Source organism: Oratosquilla oratoria, chromosome 4 (assembly GCF_046742065.1).
Source record: "Oratosquilla oratoria isolate Oo_2021 chromosome 4, ASM4674206v1, whole genome shotgun sequence".
Lineage (NCBI taxonomy): Eukaryota > Metazoa > Arthropoda > Malacostraca > Stomatopoda > Squillidae > Oratosquilla > Oratosquilla oratoria.
Window position 1 is genome coordinate 4384248 of NC_134780.1, and position 20949 is coordinate 4405196.

Here is a 20949-nt window from a genome sequence, read left to right on the forward strand (position 1 = left end):
TTCATGGTGTAAATGGTCTGTAGGTGATGTATTTGTGCAGCCTGTAATTGTTTTTAGGGCTTTGTTTTGTATGATTTGAAGGGTGTTGTGGTGTGTCTCACTGAGATTAGGAGCCCATGCAGGACTCGCATAATTCATCACTGAGCGTATGCTGGTGTACTAGGTGTGGTACAGGACATATTCAAGAATACCAGAAATGAGGTATAGTGAAAGTTAAAAAATTGCTCTGTTTTCCTATATGAATGGAGATTTGTCACCAAATATAGAATGATACAGCAAACTCTGTTCCATAGAGGTACCACTAGAGTCCCTAAAATAATTATTACATATAATTCTGCAGCTATTTTCTCAGTATAATAATAATAATAATACATATACCAAAGGATTTTTCCCCCTTATAAGGGAGGTAGCCAGAAGACAAAGGCATAGAAACCACTCCCATCCATTCTATCCCCTACATACTCCACTCCCCTCCACCCTCTTCCCTCCCTCTTATCTTGGCACCTCCTGGATGACAGGTCATCCCTGCATCTTGTCCACTGCCCAGGTCAGAGGCAGTGTCACAAGATACAGCAAATCCTGATGCAGAAAAGGAGAAGACAGGGAGAAATCCCTTCGGGCTCTGTCAAATTATTTTTCACTCATACTCCCTCACCCCTTATCCCCCACCCACTCCCCCTCATGCATCACAGTATCATCCATACACAATCCTTCTCCATTCACCCCTATCTTCTGTCCTCTCCCATCCTTCCTCAACAGACATTTCCCTCTTTCCCAATGCCCCTTTTACCCCATCCATCCATCTCATTCTAGGTTGCCCTCTCATGTTCACTCCTTCCACACCTCTTTTACTAATCTTTCTTCACTCATTCTTTCCATGTGTCCAAACCATCCCAATACTCTTTCATTCACCCTATCTCCCAACTCCCCTTCCACCCCCGTTCTCCTCCTCACCTCCTCATTTCTCACTCTATCTAGCCTAGTAACCCTTATCAAACTTCTCAGGCATTTCATCTCAAACACATTCAAACTCCTCTCTTCCTCTCTTATGTTCCATGTTTCTGCCCTGTACAGTGCTGTACGGGGCAGAAACTACTACACTCACACTTGTCCCCCTTTCCCTTGCATAGTGGAACTATGCAGGCACTCTTTCAGTCCTCTGGCACTCTAACCTCTCATAAACAAACATTAAATAACCTCACCAGCCAGTCCACCATAACTGTACCTCCTTTTTTTCAGACATTCTGCATGGCATCCATCCAACCCAGGTGCCTTATCTGCTCTCATCATCTGAACCACTGCCTTCACTTCATCTTTCCTTATTTCTCCTCCATTTTCCTCACTTATCATAATCATTTTCTTAGCGCTTCCCACTGCAACTACCTTTCCCTCCCTATCTTCCTTCACATTTAGCAACTCCCTAAAATATTCTACCCACCTTCCTCTCACTGCCTTCTCTTCCATTATCATCTCTTCATCTGCACCTTTTACCTTTTCTTCTCTAATTTATTTGCCTCCTCTTCCTCTCTTAATTTCTTTCCAAATTTTTTTTTACTACTTTCAAAATTTTCTGTCATACTCTTACCCCATTTCACATCTGCTCTCCTCTTTGCCTCCTTTATCTTATGCTTTACTTCTCTTCTCTTTACTTTGCATCTCTCATGTGATTCCCTCATCCTAATGTGTAACCAATCTATGAAAGCCTGCTTCTTCTCTTCTACACCTTTCTTTGCTTCCTCATCCTACCACTCACTATCCTTCCATTTCCTCACATCCTCCTTGTTCCACACACCATCTTTGTACACCTTAAGACTCCCTCCTTGAACCATCCCCATTCCTCCTCCACTCCTAGTTCTACTATATCTTTCACTCCTCTCTCAGCTTTTTCTTACTCTCTCCTTTTCTTTCTCATTTAAGCAGTTCACTCTAAGTACCTCCCCACCTTCTGCCCTTCTCCTCTTTCTCCACCTATTCTCCACTCTCAACTTACCTTCCACCAGAAAATGATCTGATATTCCCCCACTCTCTCCCCTTAGAACATGTACATCCTTAACTCTTCCTACTATACTCCTGGTTACCATTATATAGTCTGTTAATGCTCTATCTGCTATCCTTCCATCCACCACCCTCTTCCTAAACACTGTATTTGCTATCATCAACTCCCTTTCGAGACACATCTCCACCATCAACTCTTCACTACGATTTGTTTCCTGGAACTCCATATTTCCCAGTCACTACCCTAGCATTAAGGTCTCCCAATACAACTACATTGACATTTCTCCCTAATCCCTCTATGCACTCATTTAAATCCATTCAAGAAGCCTAACTTTCCTTTATGCTTTTCTCACTACCAGGCCCATACGCTTTTACAAAAACCTACATCTCCCTTCCCAGCTTCACCTTCATCCACATTAACCTTGAAGAAACCTCCTTCCACTCCACTATGTGTTTACCTATCTCTTCACTTACTAGTATAGCCACCCCTTCTCTCCCTCGTCCTCTCTTCACTCCTGAGAACCTCCCAACTATACTCCCAAACTCACACTCGCCCCTCCCTTTCAACTTAGTTTCACTCAATGCCAACACATCCATTTTTCTTCTCACAAACATACTGCCTATCTCTTCCCTTTTACTCTCATTTGTACCACATCCATGCACATTAAAAGACCCAAACCTTAGGGTACTGAATGGAAAACTCCTAGTCCCTCTTATGCCTCTACTTTTTTTTTTTAGGAATGTCCCCAGTGGGGCTACAGGCAGCAGGATTCCTAGTCCTATCCCCCATCCCATTTTTTGTTGCCTCGTATGACTCAAGTGGGAATACTTGGTGGCAGCATTCTTTTCCCCAACCACAGGGTAGGCAAAAAAGGAAATGAATATTCAGTGAAATGGAACAGGACAGTAACATGGGGTTGGGGAACAGCATAATGGAGGGACAGTCACAGTATAATGAAAGTGTCATCATTTCTCTATGAACAGAGTCTTCCTCTATCAGACAAAATGATGTGTGGCTCTGGTCTGTAGGGGCACCCCATATAGACCCTAAAGTATCAACTGCATGCTACTTTGCCACAATAACATGCAGCCAATACCCCAGATGGGGTATAATAATAATAATAATCAATACTAATAATTTATTATAATAATAATAATGATTAATAAGTGTGCCCTGTAAGTGGTGACCATGATCAGGTACAGCAAATGTGCAGAGCTATTTACAGTGAAAATATAGTGGTGAGGAGCACATGTCAGTAGGTGCTTAGTTGCAGCTGAAATCTTCTCCTTTGTCCTGTGTGCTTGGACTGTTAGGGGCAGGTAACAGTCACTACTAGGAAGTGAAGAGAAGTGCAGGACTTAAACCCGTGACTAATAAGATGCAAGACTTATACACTTCTGACAGTGAAAGATAAGGGTTTATTCCTAGTTTTCTCGTATGATTACACATTTGTCCATTTCTGGTTTTAAGGAAACATATTGGCACCCCTGTCACTCCAGAGTCCAAGAGGTAAGTAAGCCTGAATCAAAGTGCATTGTTGATCTGATTTTCAATCAATCCATTGCCCCAAGTCTCTCTTGTAGAAGACTTGCAGCCATCAAGTAACCAGCAACAGCCTCAGAGAGGGACTATGAGTCAATCAGGGAGCATATAATGTGTTGTCTAGATATTGTTAATGTGAACTTTGCAGTAACTCTCTCTCTAGAACACCTCAACCTACCTGGCTCTGTTCTAGCCTTTCCCATACAACAACACAATATCTCTTCCTCAAGTGACTTATGGGGACAGTCAGGTGGATACTGCTGGTTACCTGGGAGATGTGGATCTTCTGAGAGACCTGAGTCAACAGAATGATTGATTTTTAGATATAAGGTTATCAACTGTAAGGATGGAACTGACATGGGTGTTCTATTTTGGTAGATGTTCGTACCAGTTTAACTTTGGATGATAACAAGATTTCTCATTAAAAGCCATTGAGGACAATAGTGTGTCAGAGAGATGGAGTCATCAGGAGGATCTGAAGAGAGTAAAAATGAGGAAGAGTGGGGTACCAGGAAAATTTGAGTTATATCTTTCACTGTAAACTAAAGCATTACACGGTGCTTTGATGTCCAAGTGCTCCTTGCGCTTTTATGTAGCTTGTCATTCATCATACCTGGGCAGGTGGTTGACCTTCAGTACCACTTGAACTTCGGTAGATATTCGGTGGCTACTGCGAAAGAAACCCCTGCAGAAATGATTGTTACAATTTCGGAGGTCAGTACAGTGAGTCCTCGTTATATGGTACATATGCGTTCCTGAAAACCTTACCGGAAATTGAAATTAACGTATACCGAACCCAAGTTTCAACTTATGGCAGATGTACCTTCTCCCTCCTCTTTCCTCTTCAAAATATCTAATTTTACCTCCAAAACACGAGTGGATACCGTATCTGTGAATTTTTCTTACCGTAAATAGAATCGAGGGTAGTAATTACCAAATACTGTAACTGTGAATTTACCGGATAAAGAATTACTGTATAAGGAGGACTCACTGTACTGTGTAGTGAACACCAGCAGAGGCTGATTTACCTCTACTACTTTGTCATGTGGAAACCCTGCTCCTTATCCATTCAAAATAATTTGTGGAGTAGGTGAAAACAATCATAAAGTTGTCATCCTTCCATCCATTTTTAACCTCTTCAATACAAGTCAAATATTTGTGCACACATCAGGTTGCCCGATGTACAATGATGCATCACAATACACGCATTACAAAATATAAAGCTACTGCTGTTATACTCATTCTCTTTCCCTCTGAATAGATATAACATCACAGAAAACGTGATCAACCTTGTTCACAGAAGACGGGGGGTCATTCAGGTACATCTACAAAATAGATATAATTAGGAAGCTGTCACTGGCATCCTTGTATACCCCATTCGCAACTCATGACACATACATTGGCATCATCATTTCTTTTGCACTCTCTCTTATCTACTCAACAGAAATTCCCTCTGCATTAAAAGCCCCCTTCACCGCATCAATCCACCACATTTTTGGTCTTCCTCTCAAGCTCACTTTATCCATTTCTGCTTTCCACACCATTTTGCTCATCTTTCCTTATCCATTCTTTCCATCTGCCCAAACCATCTCAGCAATCTTTGATCTACCACATCTGATAGCTCTCTTTCAACCCCTGAAGAGCTAAGATGAGGGGGAGAGAAGGGTGGTGGAGGGGAGTGGAGTGGGTGGGAGTAGGTATGTGCCTTTGACTTGGCAACCTACCCTATAAGGGGGAAAAAGCTCTTGGTTTATAGAGGGATACATCAGCATGTGGTATGACTGCTCTGAAACTATAATGAGTACTTGAGAAAATAAGACCAACACGTTTTTCCTTTACTTTTGATGTCAACTTGAGAAAATAAGACCAACATGTTTTTCCTTTATTTTTGATGTCAAAGTGGAGAGAATATTGTGAAGGCTGATAAGCAAACCAGGAAACAAGGCCTTTACAGATGTTGGCTTGGTTATTTGTGGTAATTTGGTACAGAATGGCCTTTTAATTCAAAGCAGAAAAGTGGAGGGACCTGAATTCTATGTCTATGGAAGATGCTGCTACATAACCTACTCTGCAGTCAGAGCAGGAGCAATCCGTGTAGATTTTGTTGTGAGAGGAACGAGAGGATGAGTGGAGGAGAGATTCTTGTTAGATAATGTCATCTGGGATTTGGTTTTTCAGTAGCATGACTAACATGGAATAAGGGTATGCAAGAGGGAGTAACCAGGGGGCCTGGGTCAGTGTTGTGACTGGAAGGGGTTTATCCAAGTTGTTATATGCTTTTTCTAAGTACAGTGAGTCCTCCTTATAAGGTAATTCTTTATCCAGTAAATTCACAGTTACGGTATTTGGTAATTACTACCCTCGATTCTATTTACGGTAAGAAAAATTCACAGATATGGTATCTGCTAGATATTTTGAATAGGAAAGAGCAGGGAGAAGGTATGTCTGCCATATCCTATTATTACATGTTATAATGGGTTCGGTATATGGTAATTTAAATTTGTGGTAAGTTTTTCAGGAACGAATATGTACCGTATAACGAGGACTTACTGTACATACATATACCAAAGGATTTTTTTCCCCATTATAAGGGAGGTAGCCAAAAAACATAGGCATAAATACCACTCTCACCCATTCCATCCCCATCACATTCCACTCCCCTCCACCCTCTTCCCTCCCTCTTATCTTGGCACCTCCTGGATGACAGGTCATCCCTGCATCTTGCCCACTGCCCTGGGTCAGAAGCAGTGTCACAAGACACAGCACATCCACAGCAAGGACACTTCATTAGTTCAACGACCCCCACTCTCCGTCCCCACATGCAGAAAAGGAGAAGATGGGGAGAAATCCCTTTGGGCTGCGTCAATTTATTTCTCAAACATACTCCTTCACTCCCCATCCCCAACCCATTCCACCTCATGCATCACAGTATCATCCATATACAACCTTTCTCCATTCACCCCTGTCTTCTGTCCTCTCCCATCCTTCCTCAACAGACATTCCCCTCTTTCTCAATGACCCTTTTCCTCCATCCATCCATCTCATCCTAGGTTGACCCCTCCTGTTCACTCCTTCCACCTTTGCCTTCCACACCCATTTTACTAGTCTCTCTTCACTCATTCTTTCCATGTGTCCAAACCATCATAATTCTGTTTCATCAACCCTATCTCCCAACTCCCTTTCCACCCCCGTTCTCCACCTCACCTCCTCATTTCTCACTCTATCCAGCCTAGTAACCCCTATCATACATCTCAGACACCACATCTCAAACACATTCAAACTCCTCCTCTCTTATGTTCCATGTTTCTACCCCGTACAGTGCTGTCGGCACAATCACTTCTTCATTCAATTTCCTTTTAGCATCTATTCCCAAATGTCTTTTTCTCATTACACTTTTTAACGCACCAAGGGAGTTACTCGCTTCTCTCAATCTACATTCTACCTCCATCACCACTCCTCCCTTTCCTGCCACATTCACACCCAAGTATCTAAAACTATCCACTTCCTCCAGTCTCTCACCCTTAATGCTCACTTCCAGCTTGCTGTCACTCTCTCCCCTTGTACATCTCATCACCTTACTTTTACCCACATTTATCTTCAGCTTCCTTCTTTCACACACCTTCTCAAACTCTGTCACTAACTTCCTCAATCCCCCCTCTGATCCTGCCACAAGTGCAGTGTTGTCTGCAAACAACAGCTGGCTTATTTCCCACTTTTCTCCATTTTCGTTAACCATCTCCAATCCCCTACCCACTACCCTCGCATTTACCTCTTGCACCACCCCATCCATGTATGAATTGAACAGCCAGGGTGACATATACACATCCCTGACAAAGTCCCACCTTTACCTCAAACCATTCAATCTCTCCATTTCTAATCCTGACACACACTATACTGATGATGATGATGATATGGTTTAACATCACACACTCCCCCCCCTATTGGGAGGCTAGGATGGTGCCCCTCACAGAGGGCCTTGCGTGTCATTAACATGCTCTACTACTCTTGTAAAAACTCTTGACAGCTCCTAAAAGCTTTCCTCCTATCCCATATATTTGCAATACCTCCCACAGTTCCTTCCTGTCTACCCTGTCATAAGCCTTTTCCAAATCCATAAAAGCCCAAAAAACATCTTTACCAATAGCTTTCTCACATATCTGCCTTACCACAAAAATCTGATCTACGCAACCCCTACCTGTCCTAAACCCACACTGTTCCTCACCAATTACTCTGTTTGTTCCTCTCCTAATCCTCTCAGTCAAGACCCTCCCATAAGCCTTCCCAACTACTACACTCACACTTGTCCCCCTTTCCTTTGTAAAGTGGAACTATAGGCCTCCTCCAGTCCTCTGGCACTTTACCCTCTCTTAAACAAACATTAAATAACCTCACTAGCCAATCCACCATCAATGTACCTCCTTGTTTTTGACATTTTGCATGACATATTTATACATATATATATATATATATATATATATATATATATATATATATATATACATATATATATATATATATATACATATATATATACATATATATATATATATATATATATATATATATATTATATAAAATTGACTATAGTATTTTTTTTTCTCCACCAGGATGTCTGATGCTACAACCTGGGTGGAATGTGTGGAGGGATGATGTAAAAAAAATGATGTTCCAGTTTCTAGGAAATTTGGAATGAAACTATGCTTTCTAAGAGTTTACAGAGGTAGTTTGTGAGGACAATTGTGTGGTAGTTTTTTGGGGAAGTATTTATATACATTCATTGGAATATACTAAGTTTGCCTAACAATAACTTCTCATATTTTGTTGTTGACATGAAAATGATGATGCTATGTCCACACAAACTTGTCCATTCTTACCTTGTATTTCCGGAAAATTACGATACCACCGATGAGGAAGCCCACACCAATAACAATAAGTACGCCACAAATGGCATCGACAATTGTAAAGGGTAGTACTACACCCTTGCTAAATGCTGCTGCACTCACAGGATCAATGACAGCACTCTGTAATTCAGTAAAGGCCTCAATACTACAATCTAAAATACATGATAATATTCATTTTTACTGCATGGTTATATCTGTCTATATACCAAAAGGGTTCTGACCTCTTATAAGGGGTCAGAAGCTTCCACCCTTCCAACATACATTTATTTCCCTTTTAAACTCTCTTAGGTCCTTGTAGATGAAGGGTTATTTCTGCCTACTGCCCATTGACTGGGTCAAAGGCAATAGAGCAAGACAACCTCCATAGCAGGGTCTGACAGCCAAAGCTGGTTTACCCCCACAGATTCATTTACATGGTGACCCTAACTTCTTGTCCCTTCATGAGTAAACATTTATGTGGTATACTATTATTCCTGTCACAAAAAAGAGAAGATTTTGTAACACTTTGATAAGCATATAAAATGGTGGATGGAGCTAACCTCATTGATCCACAAGACAGGAAAGACAACCTCAGGCACATTTTTAAAGGAAGGCAGCTTCCCATAAGGCCGGAGCTGCAGGTTAATTTGAATCTTTTTCGCAGCTCGCATAGTTACACCGGAAGTCTGCAATAAAAAGGGTTGGATTAAGATTAGTTTCCATACTTAAAAAAAAAAAATAAAAAAACATAAAGAGCATAAAAATTCCCCCCACTTCCCCTGTTTCAAAGCATAAATATTGCCCTCAATCACTGTTTACTAATCAGTGCTGAAGTATGATTTTGGATGATCAGGGACCTTATGTTGTCAGTATTCCTTTGTTAGTGACAGGTAGTTACAGGCAGTCTTCTAGTAGGCTTTATACAATAAGGATTTGTAAAATGTTTCCTCATTACTGTATTTACCTTACATGTCAATCTATCTATACTCATATACCAAGGGCTTCTTCCCTTCTATAAAGAAGGTAGCCATTATATGTAATTCCTTATAATGTACATTAAGAGCTGTGTTCATGGGGTCCCAGCTCTGCCTCCATTGATCAAATTTGGTTTTAATTTTGTGTATTTTATTTGACTATATCTTGATCTAGGCTATGCCAAAAATTGATGCATCTGATTGGAAACTGCTTCCATATGTCCTTCAAGCACCTTTTCTCCTACCATTTTTTTCTGTGATATCTTTTTGTTCTTGTCCCAAATTTAGAGAAATATGTTGATTTTGTCTACTCCTTTTAGTGATCTCTCAGCAATCATGTTGTCTCTTACCCTCCTATCATTTTATGAGGGACGATTTGAATGGGGAAATCCAGTTTCTCTAAATTTCCTCATATGCCATGGTCTGTTGGCTAAGCAAGCTATCATGTTACAACTCTACCGTAATACTACGAATCATATTTTCCACATTACACATACTATCTTTCACCTTGAGTGTACAGAGTTTGGGGAGTGAGGTATTACTTTTGATCGAGTTTGTTTCTTTGTGAACATTGGAGGAAAATGACAAGATCTGTTATGAAATTCTCAGCAAAGGTGGGCAGTGGTTCCTAAAGGACTCAATTAAATTTTGGGATTAAAGTAATAAGGTAAATTATTATAATTATTATATATACACATTTTTTTTGGGGGGTGCATTAACTTCCAACAAAACTGTCCTATTACCTCAAAACAAAACCAAAATTAACATTATCATATTATAAAACATGATAAAGATCATTTTGGTTATTAACGTAATCAGTGCAAGTGCATTGGAGTGAAGATGGGTAGCACTGAAGATCTGATTCTAGGCCACAGTTAGAGGGGGGTTTTAATTCAGGGCACAGAAGGTTGCAACAATCAACATATGAAAAACAGTTTCAGTTTCAGTTCAAGAGCTTATTCAACAAAAGAAAACAAAAATTCATATACATATATACAAAATAACTTATTGAAAAGGAAAAACAGAGGAGAGAGAGAAAAAAAGAAGGAAATCAAGAAGGAGAAAAAGGGGGAGGTTGAAGAGGAGAAGAGGAAAGGAAAAAGAGAATGAACAGAAAAAAGTATATATACCGGTTCAACATCAAGAATAGTCTCGTGTTCCGCCTTGGACGGGTGAAGTCCGATGAGTTTGTCTCGTTCATCGTCGTCACCTTGGTAGAAATGGGGCGTTGACATGATAATGGGAGCGCCTGCCAAATAAAACAAACTTAGCAAATTATTCCTATCCTGATATATATATATATATATATTTTTTTATATATATATATATATATAAAAATGTATATATGTATATATATATATATATATATATATATATATATATATATATATATGTGCAGAAAAAAAACACTGGGAAATAAGAAGATTAGTCCGAACGTTTTCGTCTATTTATGACATTATCAAGGAATACAAGGAGACATAGGTGGATATATATATATATATATGCTAATAAGAACACGGGTACGTGTGTTCACTTATGCAAAGTAGACCACTTGGAAAAAGAAACTAACGAAGCAGAGCGCTTTCGTATATTACATCTTCAGTGCAACAAGTACATAGTGATAGGAATACATAGACATTATATACATGATACAAAGGAACCAGGACAGTTTTGAATAAGCATAAGTTTTGAATAAGCATAGGGGGTAATTGGTCGGTATGCTTATTCAAAACTGTCCTGGTTCCTTTGTATCATGTATATAATGTCTATGTATTCCTATCACTATGTACTTGTTGCACTGAAGATGTAATATACGAAAGCGCTCTGCTTCGTTAGTTTCTTTTTCCAAGTGGTCTACTTTGCATATATATATATATATATATATATATATATATATATATATATGTACATATATATATATATATATATACATATACATATATATATACACATATATATGTATATATATATATATATATATATATATATATATATATATATACATAAAGTAGTTGACAAGCTAGGAACATAGGAAGGACACACAAGATGCTTCATAATCAGGTTGAGAGGTATGTTTACTTTAAGGACGTCTCAACCTGATTATGAAGCATCTTGTGTGTCCTTCCCATGTTCCTAGCTTGTCTACTACTTTATGTATATATATATATATATATATATATATATATATATATATATATATATATATATATTATATACATATATATATATATATATATATATATATATATATGTATCCACCTATGTCTCGGTAACTGTGTATTCCTTGATAATGTCTTAAACAGCCGAAAACGTTCGGACTAAGCTTCTTATTTCCCAGTATTTTTTTCTGCATATTATTTTCACGTGTGCCTTGTGAAGTACTGCAATATATATATATATATATATATATATATATATATATACATATATATATACATATGTATATATATATATATATTGCAAAAAATAATCACAATAACGCGTGACGAAAAAATATTGCAGAAACCACAGAGATAATAAAGTCAGAATACGTCTATTGCGACATCTGAGGATGGCCATTGCGACTCTGAGATGTCGCAATGGACGAAAACGTTTAGTATTCCGACTTTTATATATATATATATATATATATATATATATATATATATATATATATATATATACATACACACACACACAGACACATTTACGTAGTTGCTTCTACCTAATTGTTACAAATATACAGGGGAGAGACTACACTCGTAGGGTCTCTTTTCAGCTATTATACTTGTTTTTTGTATTCGCTGTCGTTTTTTTTTTTTTTAGTTTGGGAGAGATAATGAAATAAATACATGTAAACTCATTTTCGAGTCATCTAGAGTGGGTATATATTACGTTACCAGTAACCTTGAAAAAATTATCATTATTATAATTTTTGTTGTTGTCTTTAGTATTATTTGTTGAAACTAGTAATAAAATTATGTTTGCCTTGTGAACAAATGAAAGAGAATGGAAGTATGAAGTATAAAGGTATATAATTATCTGTAGTGGTTTAATTAAAGGAAAAGTAGATAACCAGGGAAAATTGATAAATTCTGTTATAATTCAATTGACTCGGCGTTTCATGAATAGAACGTACAGCCATTTTTCTTCATTTTACGTTTTGTCTTTCATCGTAGCTGCCGCCAGACGATTTTACAATATGGATTTTTTGGGGGGTGAAGTACGGGGGTGTTTGAAACTTTGCCGGTCGTCACATATAATTTCGTTAAATTTTAAGTTAGAGAATATCAATGTATTATTTATTTCAGTCTGCAAGTACATACTGATACTATAACTTGTTAGTCAATCATCATTTCAGAGGTTAAAGAATATTTTTCCTTGGGCGCCCTGCCCTGATTCGGTGTGTACATGATTAAAGTCAAAATATCTCATGAAATGTATATTTTATATAACTATACAAGTAACCATATATGTACGAGTATTGTATCTAATTTTGCCCCCACCCAAAAAAAAAAAAAAAAAAAAAAAAAAATCCTGCGGATTAGGGAACGCACCCATAGTGCAAGGCTCCATGCTGAGCATGCCAGCGCCCAGACAATGGTCCTCATCCGGGTAACAGTAGCAGAGGTTGTCGTGGTTGATCATTGGGTCCTCGAGCATCGAGCGCGGCGGGACGAACCGGTAGGCACGCACTCCCTCAACCTCCACCTCCTTTTCGTAGAGCAGGTACAGCGATCTGCAACAGTCGACAGAAAGTTGTAGTTGGAAGTGATGGTTGTGGGGAGTGGGGTTGGGTAGAGGTTGTTGTTATTGATAGTGGGATACTGGGGTGTTTGTCCTTATCTATTTATTTGTTTGTATTTATTTGATAGATAATCAATCTATTGACATGTGACGTCATGTCGCTTATGTGTTTGTGCAAGTGAATTTCAAAACTTTCACTTAATCGATTTTTTAATCAAACTGTTTTGATGTATGTATTACGTCAAAATATTAATTTATTTAGTTATTTATTTGTATCCATTTAGATGATTTGTTGACATATGTCGCTCATGTATTTGTCAAAATTAATTTAAAAACTTTATTTATCTATTGATCTATTTATTCGTTTATTCGTTTAATTTGAAAGTCGAACCGACCTGCACAGCTCCGAAGTGTAGATCATGATGACTTTGCTCTTGGTGATTTTGGGCGGGTACTGAGAACCATCCGTCCCATTGATCATATTGCAATACTTAGATGACCAGAATTCCAATTTGTTTTCATCATCCCATGCCACTATTTCCTGGTAGGTGTCCATTCCGTGAGCCCCAGTCTTCACTTCGTATCTCTTATCATTTGTGTTATTTCTCTACACCAAATGGAAGATAAAGAGAGGAATGTTTTTTTAATAATGAAGGGAGAGCTGCTGTCACTCATAAGTACCACAGTGACGGCGGCAGGGGGTCGTAGATTTAAGATGTGTGAGGCGTTGTGGACCTCGTAAGCTTGTACGTATCGCAAAATTACGATGTGAGGGTAGATGCTTGGTATCACTGTAGTACTTATAAATGAACGCTATATATATATATATATACACACACACACAGTATATTGGTCTGATGAATATTTTAAAACACATATTATTTTATTTCTTCACCAAAATGAGAATATGTAGAAAACAATGGCTAAACTAAAGTGACAGATTTCTAACGCACTCTACTGGACAATGAACTTGACCCATGGTGTTCGAATACAACACAAATGCATCTTTAGTTACTGTTTTGCAATACAATACAATACAATATTTACAATACAATATAATATTTCTGATCCATTATAAGGAAGCTATTGCATATAGAAATGTGTGATATAGCTATGGAGAATGTATCTGGATAGTCTGATATATTCGATGAAGGATTTTTTTTGGTAATTACGTTAGAACAACAGTTGAACATAAAAATAAATTAAATAAAAACATAAAATTGAAAAATATAGATAAGGTAGATTGAAAACAGACGGGTGATAGAAACAAATGAAAATATGCATAAAATAGACAATTGAAAATACATTTGAATAAATAAAAGGACATATAAACAGATATAAATAAAATAAAATATTTTCTACTCATTTCCAACACTGGGAACATAATGGGTCAGTTGCGAATGTCCGTGGTAGGGTGCTAAAGGGTGCTTTGGGTTAGTGCAAGCGCTTAGGGAACGTGTTAGTTAATGAAGGTTAGAGGAAGTAGTTAAATCAAAGAACATGTCTACCATCGTATAATGGAGTTCTTCAGCCCTTTATAGATGTATTTGTATTCATTTTTATTATTGCTTATATGGATCTATCATATCTTTAACCCCCCCGAACTATATAACTGTTGTATTATAGATACGTTCAATTTATCTATTAGTTTATTATTTGTTCTAGCGACCTACAATTTTTTTTTTTTTTTTTCTTTTTTTTTTTTTTTAGGACGACCTTTCGAGGGCGACCTCTCCCTCGAGGAGGACTACTGACCCCATAGAAGAACCCGAACTTGTTCTCCTGGAGCTCGGCCGGAGGGTCGAGCCCGAGATTGTCGAGGATCTCGTATAGGTCTCCGGAGAGGCCCGAGGTGAAGTTGAGGCCGAGGGAGGAGAAGTCGAAGTTGAAGTCTGTCGGGAGGTCGTAGCCCTTGTACACGAGCTCTCCGGCCGTGCGGGTCTCGAAGATGTCCATCGTTCTCTCGATCTCGGGCCAGATGAAGAGTCTAGCCAAGGTCACGTCGTTCAAGAACTTGGCTGCTGTCTGTGTGTGTGTGTGTGTGCGTGTGTGTGTGTGTGTGCGTGTGTGTGTGTGCGCGCGCGCGCGCGTGTGTGTGTGTGTGTGTGTGTGTGTGTGTGTGTGTGTGTGTGTGTTTGAGTATATATATAAATATTTTTATTTTATGTTGTTTTTCATTTTTTATTATTTTCATTTTGTGAAGAGTGATGGGTGTTTGTGTTTGTATTTCACAATTTATATTGTGTTGTTGAAGACGTGGTGACATCGTAGATTGATGACGTCATGTTGGTGACGTCATCAACGGCGGTCGTGACGACATCATCGGACCAACACCGTCAGCGAAGAAGATACCCGGTGTTAGCAAGGAGGTGCGGGGAGAGACGAGGAGTGTCAGCATGCATCAGGTGGTGTGTCAGGCAGCATAGCATGCATGCATGCATTCATGCAGCATATGCAAAGAAGTCAGAGAGAAAGAAAGCAGGGATTAGTTTGAAGCTGAGTGAAGAGGGGAGGGGGAGGAGGACATGCGTGCGTTCGTGCGTACGTGAAGGTAGACAGACAAGACAGGCTGGGAGGTTTGATATTATGGCCTGTCTGTCTTTGGTGGGGGGGGGTTATGGGACTTGGGTTTAGTTTTGGGGGGATTTTGGGGGGTTAGGTTTGGGGGTTAGGGGGGCTTGGGGGTTAGGGGAGCTTAGTTTCAGGGGTTGGAGATGGGGGTGGTCTTGGGATCGGTTTTTTTTTGGGTGGGTTATGGTTTAGGTTTTAGGGGGGATTTTAAGGGGGGTTTGGGGGTGGGGGGACGGGTGGGGAGTCACCACTTACGGGATAGAAGAACCCGAATTTGCCCCCGTGCTGGTCGGGGTCGCCCGTATACTTCGCGCTCTCCGCGACGAGAGGTTCCTCGTAGCCGTGGAAAAGGAGTTCGCCCGCCGACTTCGTGACGAAGAGAGACTCCTGGAAGCGCAGGAAGAAGAGTTCGGCCAGCGCTTGCAGCGTCGGCGGGAGGTTCTCCACCTTGGACGCGACGGACTTAGGGAGGGAGGGAGGGAGAAGTGGGGGAGAAGGGGAGGGGGAGAGGGACGGAGGAAGTGGGAGGGAGAGGGGAGGGGAAGGGATTGGAGGAAAGTCGGGGAGAGGGAGGAGAAGGGGAGGGGGAGGGGGACGGAAGAAGTGGGAGGGAGAGGGGAGGGGAAGTGGGGAGAAGGGGTAGGAGGAAAGTCGGGGAGAGGGAGGAGAAGGGGAGGGGAGAGGGGAAGGGGGAGATGGACAGGAGGAAAAGGGGGAAGGGTGGGGAGAAAGGAGGGGGGAGGGGGACGGGGGGGAAGCACATGGGGAAAATAGAAACAATTATTTTCAGTTAAGGGAAGCAATACAATGATTTATAAAACAACTGTTGTATAATACATGAGCCCCTTTTGCTACGGCAAAGCAACCTGTACATATTTCTAGAAAAAACAAACATAATAATTAGAAAAAATAAAAGTAGTCCAGCGTTAGCTAGAATAAAATTTGTGATTTGTGTCACCGTTGAACATTTATTTTGATTTAGTTTCTCTCTCTCCCTCTCCCTCCCCTCCCCCCCTCTCTCTCTCTTCCCTCTCTCTCTCTCTCTCCCCCCTCTCTCTCCCCCCTCTCTCTCTCTCTCTCTCTCTCTTTACGATCTTTTTCTGGACCGGAAGTTCTCTTGTCGGCCATCTTGCTTAGTCTTTGCGATTCGTAATAGGAGAAAGGCAAACACGGGATGGGGAAGTAGGGAGGAGGAGGAAGAAGACGAGGAGGAGGGAGAAGACGAGGAGGAGGAGGAAGAAGACAAGGAGGAAGAGGAGGAGGAGGAGAAGGAGGAAGAGACGAAGAGGAGGAGAAGGAGGAAGAGAAAGAGGAAGAAGACGAAGAGAAGGAGACGGAGGAAGAAAAAGACGAGGAGGAGGAAAAAGACGAAAAGGGAGGAGGAGAAAGAGAAAGACGACGACGAGAAGGAAATGGAGGAAGAAAAAGACGAGGAGGAAAAGGAGGAAGAAGACGAGGAGGAGGAGACGGAGGAAGAAAAAGACAAGGAGGAGGAGAAAAAGCAAGAAGACGAGGAGGAGGAGACGGAGGAAGAAAAAGACGAGGAGGAGAAGGAGGAAGAAGACGAGGAGGAGAAGAAGGAGGAAGAAGACAAGGAGAAGGAAACGGAGGATGAAAAAAACGAGGAGGAGAAGGAAGAAGATAAGGAGGAGGAGAAAGAGGAAGAAGACGAGGAGGAAGAGACGGAGGAAGAAAAGACGAGGATGAGGAAAAAGACGAAGAAGAGGAGGAGAAGGAAAAAGACGAGGAGGTGGAGAAGGAGGAAGAAAACGAGGAGGAGGAGAAAGAGGAGGAAGACGAGTAGGAGGAGACAGAGGAAGAAAAAGACGAAAAGGAGGAGGAGGAAAAACACGAGGAGGAGGAGAAAGAGGAAGAATACGAGGAGGAGGAGGAGACGGTGGAAGAAAAAGACGAGGAGGAAGAAGAAAAGGAGGAGGATACGGCGGAAGAAAAAGACGAGGAGGAGGAAGAAGACGAAAAGGAGGAAAAAGACGAAAAGGAGGAGGAGGAAAAAGACGACGAGGAGGAGGAGGAGGAGGAAGAAGACGAAGAGAAGGAGGAGGAGGAAATAGAGAGTAGACCGAACATGGTAGTATGACTTGTATGCTCAGTAGGCGTTTGGGAAAATGTAAAGGTCAAATGTCAAAGAACATGGGGGAATGGAATGGAAAACGGCAGAGGGGAAAAGAGAGAGAAGAAGAGGAAGAGAAGGAAGGTAGAGGAAGAGACAGAAAGAATAATAAAACGAAGAGAGGCAAAGAAAAGGGAAAACAGTAAAAAAAAAAAAAAAAAGATGGAGTGACGTCACTAGGTTACGCCAGATCAGGTCAGGTTAGGTCGACCTTGGAGGTACTCCTCGATGTACTTACGAGCATAATGGCATTGAGTGTGGTGATGGGGTCAGACTCGAGGTGTCCGTAGGAGAGATCCGGGCGGAAGTAATACGTCTTGTTCTGGAGGTAGGAAACAGTTCCTGACGTCTCATTCCAGATAAGGTCGTACTTGAGGCGTTGTTCCCTGACAGAGGAGAAGGAAGAGGTAGTGGATATAAAACAAAACAAAAACAAAAAGCACTTACACACACACACACGCACACACACACACACACACACACACACACACACACACACACACACACACACATTACTCAAGGAAGACAGTGACGGCTTCCAGCATTACTAGAATCTCTCGCCTAGTACGTGTATGGACCTAGCCCAAGTCTTTGGCGTTAGTTACTCGTGCCCTGGCCTAAGCCTTTTGGTATTACACGTATGGGTAAGGATCTGGCCCAAACATTTAGTGTTACTTGTTAGTACGTGTAAGGCCCTGCTCCAAGCCTATTATTAGTACGTGTGAGCCTCCGGTATTACTCGTACGTGTAAGGCCCCTAGCTCGAGCCTTTGGTATTACTAGTTCGTCTGTGTGGGACGCGGTGACGGAGAGGGGCAAGGTATGGTATATCTGAGCATGTCAGAAGTGGTTTCTAAATTGCCTCGTAACAAGTGTAACCCAACTTGTACACTCAACAAGATTGAGGACCATGCACCACACGTCTGAGGTATTGGCTGCATGTTATTGTGGCAAAGTAGCGTGCAGCTGATACTTTAGGATCTATATGGGGTGCCCTTACAGACCAGAGCCAGACATAATTTTATCTGTGATAGGTGTACGTAAGAGATTGGATGACCGAGAGGGACCAGATGTCCGTGATGGGACAAATGTTCACGAGGCACTGAATGTCAATGAAGGACCAAATGCCAATATAGAGCAAGATGTCAATAAAGAACAAAATTATAATGTAAGGCATCATGTTGAAATACAAAAAGTGTCAAAAAGAAATAATCACGAATTTCTTAAAACCATGTACTTTAATGCTCGTAGTATTAGGAATAAATTCCAAGAAATACAGGCGTATGTCAAAAGCGAAAATCTCGATATGATAGGAATAACCGAGACATGGTTAAATGGTAAAGAGTTTGAAGCTGAATTTAATATTGCGGGATTTAAACACTTTCATCAGGATAGAAACCACAAGAAAGGTGGGGTGTTCTGTTGTACGTTAAAAGCAATGTCCATGCCTGTGTTTTAGAGAAAGTGAAACAGGATGCATATGATAGTTTGTGGGTAGAATTAACCCAAACAAATGGACAAAAAATGAATGTAGGTGTAATATATAGGCCAAGAACTGTCTAGTTTCTGCAACTGGGACTTATTGATAATGGGTGATTTTGATTTTACTGACATTGATTGGATGACCCTTGAACATGGTCATATATGTAGTCGCTCGATATATTTTCTTGGTGACAATTACTTAGTTCAACATGTAAAAGAGCCCACAAGACATGGAAACTTACTCGATCTATTGATCACTAGCTGTGAAAGCATGAAAACTGATGTCCGGAGATGTCCCAAGAGAATGGAAGCTAGCTAACGTTACTCCCATATTAAAAAAAAAAAGTGACAAAAAGAAACAAAATAACTACAGGCCTATAAGCTTGACTTCAATCGTAGGAAAAATGATGGAAACTATCATCAGAGATGCTATCGAACATCATTTAGAAAGTAACTGTTTGATAAATGATAGCCAGCACGGATTCAGACGGAAACGTTCTTGCGTGACTTACTCGAATTCTAGAACACAGTCATCTCGAATTATGACAAAAGAAACAATATAGATTGAACATATCTAGACTTTGCAAAAGCTTTTAATACCGTCCCCCCACGTAAGGCTACTTACTAAATTAGCTTCACACGGAGTAACTGGTAGCCTATTAAGTTGGACTAGAAATTGGTTGAATGATCGAAAACAGAGTTGTTTTAAATAGCCAAAACTTCTTGATGGAAAAATGTTACGAGTGGAGCTCCTCAGGGTTCCGTTCTTGGGCCACTTCTATTCATAGTATATATAAATGATATAGACCACGGACAGAAATTTACTGTCTCCAAATTTGCTGATGATACAAAACTGTGCGGAATGGCAAATGATAACTTAAATTAATTAGATATTCAAGAAAATTTAGATAAATCACAGTAATGGCCTGAAAAGTGGCAAATGAAATTTAACACAAGGTAATGCATATAGGTAAAAATGACAATAAGTACGATTGCAAGTTCTTTGGAAATTCGTTAACAAAAGTGGATAGTGAAAAGGATCTCGGCGTAATTATCAGTAACGATCTCAAATCATCTGACCAGTGTATTTCAGCCTCTGAGAAAGCAAATAAGATTGTAGGACTGATTGCGCGATCTTTTGATTTCAAAAGTCCATCTCTCATTAACAAGCTATATAAATCATTAGTTCGTCCACATTTGGAATACGCTATTTCCGTATGGTCACCGAATCTCATTAAGATATTGACAGATTGGAAAAAGTGCAACGGCGAGCCACAAAACTGATTCCAAATATCAAAAATAAATCATACGAAAATCGACTAAAACATATGAATCTGTTTTCCCTAAAAAAGCGTAGACTCTGAGGTGACTTGATACAGGTTTTTAAGATTCTAAAGGGAATTGACAACATCAAAAGTGACAAAATTTTCACACTGAATGAGAATCAGACAGGAAACAATGGTCTCAAACTGTCAATAAATAGATTAAATTTGGAAGTGGGTAGAAACAACTTCGCCAACCGTGTAGTTAATGAATGGAATAGACTTCCTTCAGAGGCAGTGCAATATAGTTCAGTTCGAAGTTTTAAGATTCATTTAGATAAACACCTAAGCAAGATGGTGTAATGCCTGCCATTTATTTCATATTA

At 40.2% G+C, this 20949-nt stretch overlaps 1 protein-coding gene across 1 annotated transcript in view; it reads right to left on the minus strand.

Moving 5' to 3' along the window:
• The window catches only part of LOC143024597 (lysosome membrane protein 2-like), a 146154-nt gene that overhangs the window by 5145 nt on the left and 120060 nt on the right, over window positions 1-20949 (minus strand). The window contains exons 3-9 of the mRNA XM_076183447.1: window positions 18059-18206; window positions 14874-15143; window positions 13514-13725; window positions 12929-13110; window positions 10523-10641; window positions 8979-9104; window positions 8413-8559 (exon numbers count right to left, since the gene is read on the minus strand). Of these exons, the coding sequence (XP_076039562.1) occupies window positions 8413-8559; window positions 8979-9104; window positions 10523-10641; window positions 12929-13110; window positions 13514-13725; window positions 14874-15143; window positions 18059-18206 (1204 nt within the window). The remainder of the gene's footprint in view (window positions 1-8412; window positions 8560-8978; window positions 9105-10522; window positions 10642-12928; window positions 13111-13513; window positions 13726-14873; window positions 15144-18058; window positions 18207-20949) is intronic.